Source organism: Octopus bimaculoides, chromosome 5 (assembly GCF_001194135.2).
Source record: "Octopus bimaculoides isolate UCB-OBI-ISO-001 chromosome 5, ASM119413v2, whole genome shotgun sequence".
In the NCBI taxonomy this organism is placed as follows: domain Eukaryota; kingdom Metazoa; phylum Mollusca; class Cephalopoda; order Octopoda; family Octopodidae; genus Octopus; species Octopus bimaculoides.
The window spans coordinates 118095027-118104959 of NC_068985.1; the positions used below are offsets into that span (position 1 = coordinate 118095027).

Below are 9933 nucleotides of genomic sequence, written 5' to 3' on the forward strand. Positions count from 1 at the left end.
TTTACAGTACCATTCTTTTCCATCTATTCTGTCACCACGTGTAATAAGTCCGCATGGTACTAGACAGTCGTCGCAGGTAAACTTATTTCTAATAAGTCGACGACGCGCACACCATTCCAACATTCTGTATCTTGAGCTACTGCTTAAATCACAGATTTTCCAATGTTGTGCAGCCGGTCTTCCACGAGGCATTTTCGATTTCTCACTAGAAACTGATATTCAATCACGTGTGTGATTTATATATAAACAGTTAACGTCAATCAAATCACGTGATTTATTTATAAACAAAGTAGTACGGATAATACTGGTAAGACGTTCAGTTATCTCCCTTGTATTTTATTTACTTTTTTTAACCTCTCGAAACTGGAAGATTACCTAAAACATGATATTAATATCGCACCTTCTAAAACAGATATATCTGTTGTACCAACTCCCAACTTTTTCGTCATAATTTTCAGAAAAATGGATTTTTTTCTTTTAGTATAAATTTTTACAAATACCTTTCCAATGGTGTAGATAACGATTATATCGGAATTTAGTGTGGAAAAACATAAAATTGGTGGGCACATATATCTTCAAAGTGAAACTAGAAATTTTGAGAAAATTATGCGATATATGTCAGTATATATATGTACGCACCCACCTTTTTTTTTTTTTTTTTCCTCGCATTGAATTCTGATATAATCGTAATCTGCACCATCTGAAAGGTATTTGTAGAAAATTTCTTAAAAGAATATACATTTCTCTGGAAGTTATGAGGAAACAAAACCAGTGGGATGAGCACACATCAATAGTCATGCTATATGATGGTCATGACTTTCTTGAAGACATTGTCTTCTGTGAAATGGAATTAGATAGAAGTAAGCTGAGGAAGACAGCCAACTGACATTACATAGCTTAGTGGTTAGGATGCTGAAGCCATGGTCATGAGATTGTAGTTTCAATTTCTGGACCAGATGATGCACTGTGTTCTTGAGCAAAACACTTCATTTCACATTGCTTCAGTCCACTCAGCTGACAAAAATGAGTAATCCTGCGATGGGCTGGAAAACTGGCCCTATGAGTCCGTATGATTCAAGAGAGATTTTTATCCTTTTGTATATTAGACCAGTGTTTCTCAACTGGGGTTCTGCGAGAAAGAGTGAGATAAGCTAATGCTAATTTCATGATCGTAATATTACTATACATGCACAACATATTACTGGTTATTGTAATATTGTAATATATATATATATATATATAAATTATTTTATAATTATAACAAGGGATCAGCTTAATGCATCACCATGCACTGCTAGAAATAGACGTTAAAGTCTTTTTTACTTCAAACCATATAACTCATGCCAGCATGGAAAACAGACATTAGATGATGATGATGATGATGATAATGAATAGCAGTTTTTAAACATTGAATGGTTAGGTTGGTACACCTGAATAAAATATTAAAAATGGCTGAAAAACACTTCTAATATATTAGGTGTTAAATGTTGATGATAATTTGTCTTAACATTTTTTTTATATCATGTTATTACCAACAGGTTTATCACAGTCATGCCTCAAGTTTTTCATGTGGTCAGGTGCTGTGAATGTGAAACGTTTCAAGTACAGCAGGTGAAGAAAGTGAGGAAATGGTCGTGTAAAGTATGTGGACAAAAGCAATCCTTAATCAAGGTATGTGCCTCTATGACTTTTTCACCTTTATCAGTTTTGTATGTCCATTGCAGAGCATTTTATTTTTAGTTCTGTTCTAACTTTTAGACCAATGCTTCTAAAATTGGAAAGGATTCTGATCTATTAAGCCTTTTGATTACCAACCTGCCTGACACTTCTTCTGGTTCTATTACACAAACTTCCCATTTTAATGTGATCATCAAACAGGTAACACCTTATGTGGGTGAAGACTTTTATCCTGGAGTGCTGCTGTTTCTCCCTTCCCTACCCACTATCTTCAGTGCTTGACATTTTTATAGAGAACCCATTTCTCATCACCTGTCACTATTCGGACCAAACAAAGGTTCATTCTTGAGACATGACAGCAAAGAAAAGCACACATTCACTCTCTGCACACAATTAGACTCAGAAATTTTGTGATGAACCCATTGACACATTTTGCTGACTTTTCCGATGGCATGCAGGTGTTAATGAATAGTTGAATGACCAAATTCAAGCTTTTCTGCTAGTTCCTCAACAGTTATGATGGGATTTTGTTCCACCAGGGTTTGCAGGATGTCCTTGTCTCCTAGGCTGTAGTTTCCGGCTTGGGATTTCTTGAACCACCGTTGACACTAGCTTACACTTATTGTCTGATCCCCATATACTGCATTAATATTCCTTGCACTTTCTGTTGCATTTATTGAACTCAAAAAGTAAAATATGCCGAATATACTCCTTTGTCACTTTCATTATAGCTTTGAAAAAATAACTGTTAAAATCGAACTGTACTCTTCAAAACTTGCACTAAGAATAAGGACAAGGTAAAATTACTACCTGCTTTTATAGCAAGTTGATGCAGGTAGTTTATTCTGTGCCCTTCCGACTTTTAGTTCATGCAATTGCAAAAACTGCATTATTTAAGGGATGACTTAATATATATATATATATATATGTATGTGTCTTTGTGTCTGTGTTTGTCCCCTACCATTGCTTGACAACTGGTGTTGGTGTGTTTAGGTCCCCATAGCTTAGTGGTTTGGCAAAAAAGGCTGATAAAATAAGTACCAAGCTTAACAAAAAAAAAGTACTGAGGTTGATTCATTTGACTAAAAATTCAGGGTGGTGCCCCAGCATGGCCACAGTCTAATGACTGAAACAGACAAATTAAAGGCAAAGCCACCATCACTCACCACATGTCAGTAAAGAAAACCTCTTTCCCAAAGATTGGCAAAATAGTCAATATTGTTTCCTGGGGATCAGTGTGATTACCCAAGGGGTTAATAAACATCTAAAACGATTTTGCATATTAAGTGTACTAGATTATTAGTAAACTGAATGACTTAGAAGAGTGCAGTAACTTAAAGCTAGAACTCATCAATTTCCAGCTAAATATCAATACAATAACTTGTACTCACCAAACACATATTTCACATTAAATATTTTAACCATTTTCATATAATGTGACTGAATTTTTATTGTTCTTTAACCCTTTTGTTACTGTATTTATTTTGAGATGCTCTGTTTCTTTCAAGTACTTTAACCCTTTAGCGTTCAGATTAATTTGGCAAAAATAATCCTTATTTATTCACATTTAAAAAAATTTATCTGATATTATTTTGTAGCTTCAAGATAGGAAAGATGTAATTGCTTATTTTTAAAATGACATTGCAGGGTAGGTGTGAGATGCTGGTTCTGGCCAGTTTGAGTATAAAATGTGTAGAATATTTGGGCCGGATACAGCCGGTTTAAACACTAAAGGGTTAAATATAACAAGGAATTTAGTAAAATAACTTAGTTATCATTAAGCTCGTGTTAAGAACATAAATTGTGACTAAGGTTTGGTGGAAGATTTTAATTTAGAACTTTCAAAAACAAGATATTTGTACTACAGAGCCAGAGCCAGTTTCAGCCGGGTTAGTAACGAAAGAGATAAATGACACAAAAAAAACAAAGGCGTGGCTGTGTGGTAAGAAGTTTGCTTCCCAACCACATGGTTCCAGATTCAATCCCACTGCGTGGCACCTTGGGCAAGTGTCTCCTACTATAGCCTTGGGCTGATCAAAACCTTGTGAGTGAAATTTGTAGATGGAAACTGAAACAAGCCTGTTGTATGTTAAGGGTAGGTGGGAGTAACTGGAAAGAAGATAAAGAAGATGGTGACAAAATGCCAGAAGGAACTCTGAAGATACAAGGAAGTGAGTATAAGAGAGAATATGGATCCTATCAAACTGTCTAAACCGTGCCAACCTGGAGAACAGATATTAAATGATGATTATTGTGGGGTCTCCTGTTAAATCAGTAACCTTAACCCTTTTGATAGCAACCTACCTGAGACTGCTCCTAGGTCTATGATACAAATTTCATGTTTGTGGTCATCATCATCATCATCTGATGTCTGGTCTCCATACTGGCATGGGTTTGACAGTTTAACAGGGGGCTGTCCAGACTCCAACTGTCTGTTGTGGCATAGTTTGGTTTCTACAACTGGATGCCCTTCCTAACGCCAACCATTTAATAGAGCGTGCTGGATGCTTTTTACATGTCAATATATATACATATATAAATATATAAGTACATACATACATATATATATATATATATAGATATATCATCATCGTTTAACGTCTGGTCTCCATGCTAGCATGAGTTGGATGGTTTGACATGGAGCAGGTTAACTGTCTGTTGTGGCATGGTTTCTACGGCTGGATACCCTTCCTAACACCAACCACTTAGCAGAGTGTACTGGGTGCTTTTTACATGCCATCGTAAATTAAGACCTTCCATCAAAATGTCATGTTAATTTATGTTTTAAGCACTATCATAATAATAATGACAGTTGTTTTACTAAATTCTTTGTTAGCTTCAAAATTAATTGGAACAAAAGCAGCATATTTCAACAAAAAATATGGTAACAAAACGGTTAATGCTAAATGTTATTATTGTTGCAGGAGTATGGCAGAGGGTCTGGAGCTGACTGCCGGCATCATGTCCAGAAATTGAACTCGTTACGCCAGGATATGGATCGAAAGGAATTTGAGGAGAACCTTGCTGTACTCTGTCAGCCAGAACAACAACAGAAACATCCACAGAAACAACCACAACATCAACAAAATGTTGAACAAGATTCAGTGAGTTACTTTGAAATAAATCAGAAATATAAATTTCCAGGAATTATATTTAACAAATGGAGAAAGGTGGTTCCTGAAAGGTGCTGGTGTGGTAAATACATTTGCTTCTTAGCGACATGGTTTTGGGTTCATTCCCACTGCATAGCACCTTGTTTCTACTATAGCCCCCAGACTGCACAATAGTAGTGTGATTGGATTTGGTTGGCAGAAACTGAAAAGAAGCCTATTGTGTGTGTATACATATATCATCATCATCATCATCATCATCATCATTGTTTTAATGTATACTTTTTCATGTTTGTATGGGTCAGATGGAATTTGTTGAGGCAGATTTTCTACAGCCGGATGCCCTTCCTGTTGCTAGCCCTCACCTGTTTCTAAGCAAGGTGATGTTCCCCACCCCCATGACAAGATAAGTTTTCACAGAATATTGGAAATAAAGCGCCACTTGCATGATGGCGATAATCTATAAATATTATTATTATTATTATTATTATTACTACTAATACTATTATTATTATTATTATTATTATTATTATTATTATTAGGAAGAAAGTAATGAATGTACCTCCTCTGGACAGACTTGCAACAGGTGGCAGAAGTTTCTCAATTCGAATCCTGATACTGAATCAGTTTATGAGGATCCAGAAGACGATGACACTGCTAGTATTGCTGACCAGTTTGAGGTGGGAAGTTTCCAAAATTTCCGAAAGTGAGTTTGTCACATTTTATTGATCCTCCTTTTAAATTAGCCCTTTTGATACCAAGCTGCCTGAAAGCACTCCTGTTATGAAAGTGGTCTAAATTGAAACCGTCTATCAAAATTTCATGTTAGTTTGTATTCCAGACACCAGCATAATAATGACAGTTGTTTTAATTAATTCTTCATTATCTTCAAAATTAATGAAACAAAAGCAGTATATTTCATGGTTTTGGACCAGTCCTAGTGTAACACTTTGGGCAAGTAAGTGTCTTTTACTCTAGCCCCAGACCCTTTTGTGTAGATTTGATAGGGCAAAGTTGAAAGAACCCTGTTATATATATTTATATATGTATGTGTGTGTTTGTGTTTGTACTTTCACCACTACTTGACAACTGGTGTTGGTTTGTTTACATCCCTATAACTTAGCAGTTTGGTGGAAAGAAACTGTTTGATCTGTTTAACTAAAACCTTTAAGGTAATGCCCTTACATGTCCAAAGTCTGAAGGCTGAAACAAGTAAATGATGAAAAATATATTGGGTCATCCCATAAATAATGCAGTTTATTTATACTTCTTTTATTTTTCAAAATTAAAATAAAGTTCATTTTAATCTAAAATATACTCTCCTTCATTTTCTACAATGCTCTTCCATCTATCTGGTAGATTTGCAAGGCCCCTCTTCCAAAATTCACTTGTCCATGACAAGAATACTCCTCCAGTACTATTCTGACCTCATCTACAAAATTCATATTTTTTTCATCCAAATGGTTTTGAAGACTGCAGAATAAATGATAATCAGATGGAGCAATGTCTGATGAATATGGTGGGTGAGGCATCATTTCCTATTCAAACTGCTCTAGCTTTTGGAATGTCATCCTTGCTGTATGTGGCCAAGCATTATCTTGATGGAAGAACACCTTTTGTCTTGAAGCCAAAGATGGTCGTTTTCTTCTTGCACTGACTTTAGCCACTCAAGCTGCTCACAGTAGATCTCCTTTGTTATTGTTTGGTTTGGGTTTAAAAGTTCAAAGTGGACTAAACCTTTCATATCCTACCAAACAGATAATAACACCTTACATGGGTGAAGACATTCTTTAGCCTGGGGTGCCGGTGTTTCTGCTTTCTCCACCCACTGTCTTCAGTGCTTGACATTTTTATAGAGAACCCATTTCTCGTCACCAGTCACTATTTGGTCCAAAAAAAGTTTCATTTGTGAGACATGACAGCAAAGAAGAGCACACATTCCCTCTCTGCACGCAATCAGACTCGGAAACTTTGTGAGGAACCCATTGACCCAATTTGCTGACTTTTCTGATGGCATGCAGTTGTCGATGAATGGCTGAATGGCCAAATGGCCAAATCCAAGCTTCTCTGTTAGTTTCTCAATAGTTACAATGGGATTTTGTTCCAGGGTTTGCAGGATGTCCTCATTGAGCTCTACAGTTCTTCCAGGACAAGGCTCATCTTCTAGGCTGGAATTTCTGGAACCACCATTGACACTAGATTACACTTATTGTCCAATCCCCATATACTGCATTAATATTCCTCACACTTTCTGTTGCATTGTTGCCTTTATTGAATTCAAAAAACAAAATATGTTGAATATGCTCCTTTGCCACTTCCATTATAGCTTTGAAAAAATAACTATTAAAATGGAACTGCACTCTTCAAAACTTGCACTAAGAATAAGGACAAGGTAAAATTACAACCTGCTTTTATAGCAAGTTGATGCAGGTAGTTTATCCAATCTCCCTCTGACTTTTAGTTCATGCGATTGAAAAAAATGCATTATTTATTGGATAACCCAATACACTCACCCTCCCCACACACACACACACACACACAAATACATGTATATACATATATCTATGCGTGCACGCCATTGTTTTAACCTTTATTTTCTTCACAATTTCAGACGTCCAAAATGGTCAGTTTCAGAATCAAATCACTACAGAAAAACAGTCTCCAAACACCGTCCACCTGATGCCTCCTTCAATGACTACCACCACCGCTACATCCAGGCACTAAAAAGTGAACCCTCTCTGAATGCAGAACAGCATCGGCCTTCCTCTGAAAACGTCACTGGTCAACGTAAGATGACAAAGTATTGCAGTACCCAGGGTGCTCCTTTTACTAATTGCTTTACTAGAGAAAGTGACTTTACTGGAGTCCAGTTTGTTTCTAATACTGGCCATCGTCCTGGAAATGTTTTCAAACCTGCATCACATGTCACACCAACAAATCTCATGCCATCAGCTACTACTACTACTACAGCAACTGCTTCTACCACTGCTGCTATATGTGATGTTACTACTGCCAGTGCCATAAAACATGATGAAGTAATGTATTCGTGTTCAACAAGACGGTCATCACTACTTGACAATTCTCCTGATAAGGCTAGTAACACGCCATCATCATCATCTTTCCATCAAAAGTCACCGATTGGTTCCTCTAAAGATGTTCATTCTACTAGTTCCTCCTCATCAAAGTGGAGCTGTTTTTTAAGCAACCCATGCCAAATGGAGGATTCTGTTGATGACAGTGATGATGACGATGATGATGATGATAAAGATGATGGAGATGGTATTGGTAGTGATGGTGGAGGTGTTGGTATTAATAATATGAATACTGGTTCGGTCACACAGTTCAACCCATACAACAGAACTCAACATGAAATACCTACATTTGGGAACAGTTTGCTTTCTGCAAAGGAGAATTCCATTGTGACGTCTGCAACTGTGATCCCTAAGGATTTCACTGGTGTAGACAATATGTTCAATCTAGATGAAAATGAATTTGATTTTACTTTCTAATAATTCAGTGAATTTGATTTTTTTGTTGTTGTTTTTTTAAACTCTAGAACAGTGGTAAGATCAGCTGAAATGGTTCTATGACACTGTATGCTTTGATTAAAACACACACACACACATAGATTGAAGAATTAACATAATCTTGGCTATCACCTTGTTAGTACATCATGCCGGATCCTGACTAGCATAGTATTTCAAAATTGAAAGAAGATACATCGGACTTCGATTGATATAAATGGGAGCACTGCACAACTTCAAAAATTCAGTAGGCTTAAAATAAGCCCTACAATGGGAATAATAAAAGTAATAATTTGAATGAAGAAAGAAGTAGTCAAACTGACTTTACAGTTGTCTCGGCAAATGGACAATATTGTTATTCCATTTCTCATACAATGTTATGTAATTATGTCATAATGGAAATATGTAACAATTCTATAGTGCGTTCACTTCTTCAGATGTCATGATTTGAAGGCTCCTTTGACAATTGTAGTGTCAATTTGACTTCTCCTTTCCCCATTTATTATATATATATATATATATAAAATACAAGAGAAATTACCTATACCAGGCAATTTCTACATGCTAGAAGACAGTTAAGACGACCGAAAACCACAAAAAATTTTACCATTTCAAAGTGAAAGAAAAAATAAAAACTTTTACCTTATTTTAACGGTTAGACCTATAGGTTTCGAATTTTTTTAGTAAATAAAATAATTTCCTAAACAAATTCTCTTCAGTAACCAGCCGTCAAGTAATTAACGTATAACTATGAGACAAAACACACGTGTCTCCTAGATATATGTTATAATATTTTCAAAATGCACTGTGCAGGCACAGTTTCAGTCGGCAGAAAATGAAAAATGCCGAAACGAACTTTGAAATGCTAATATCAAATACTTGAGTATATATATGTACATATATAGACACACACATGCATGATAGGATTCCACAGTTTCCATCAACCAGATTCACTCACAAGGCATTGGCCAACCCAGGACTATAGTAGAAGCCGAAGGTGCCAAAACCATATGGTTACAAAGTGACCTTCTTGACAACACAATCATGCCTGTACCTGATAAATTTCATCCAGGAAGTGGGGAAGCAGTTCCTCTGGTCCCCAATAACACTATGAATTTCAGCACCAGCCTCACAGTAATATCTACGGGGATATTCCAAGGGAACATTACCTCTGATTACTTGCCATCTTCCTCATTTAACATCTATATTCTGTGCTAGCATGGGTTGGGCAGTTTGACAAGAACCAACAGCTTAGAGGACTGCGCCAGTGTATGCTTTGGTATGGTTCCTACAGCTAGATGCTCTTCCTAATGCCAACCATTTTATAGAGTGTACTGGGTCCCTTTTATGTGATACTGGCTCTTATGAGGTCACCAAGTATCTTTCAAGATAAAACACCTTAAATTTTATGCTAGTTAATAACAGAAAATGCAGTTTTGGAATATTACATTAGGAGAGAGAAGGAGGACTAAGTTCATTTAACATATCTTATTCATAGATGATCTTAAGTTGCCAATTCCGAGCTTGAAAATCTGTTCACTTTTGTCAAACAAAGACATTAAGATGTCCTTTGGACTAGAAAAATTATTAAATACTGACAATAGTATGAAGTAGACTTTCCA

At 36.2% G+C, this 9933-nt stretch overlaps 1 protein-coding gene across 1 annotated transcript in view; it reads left to right on the plus strand.

Moving 5' to 3' along the window:
- LOC106883645 (MRN complex-interacting protein) overlaps positions 1 to 8313 on the plus strand; it is a 17078-nt gene extending 8765 nt beyond the window's left edge. Inside the window, exons 3-6 of the mRNA XM_052967954.1 lie at positions 1539 to 1671; positions 4602 to 4781; positions 5330 to 5493; positions 7399 to 8313. Coding sequence (XP_052823914.1) covers positions 1552 to 1671; positions 4602 to 4781; positions 5330 to 5493; positions 7399 to 8296 — 1362 coding nt within the window. The 5' untranslated portion in view covers positions 1539 to 1551 and the 3' untranslated portion in view covers positions 8297 to 8313. The remainder of the gene's footprint in view (positions 1 to 1538; positions 1672 to 4601; positions 4782 to 5329; positions 5494 to 7398) is intronic.
- Positions 8314 to 9933: the final 1620 nt, after the last annotated feature.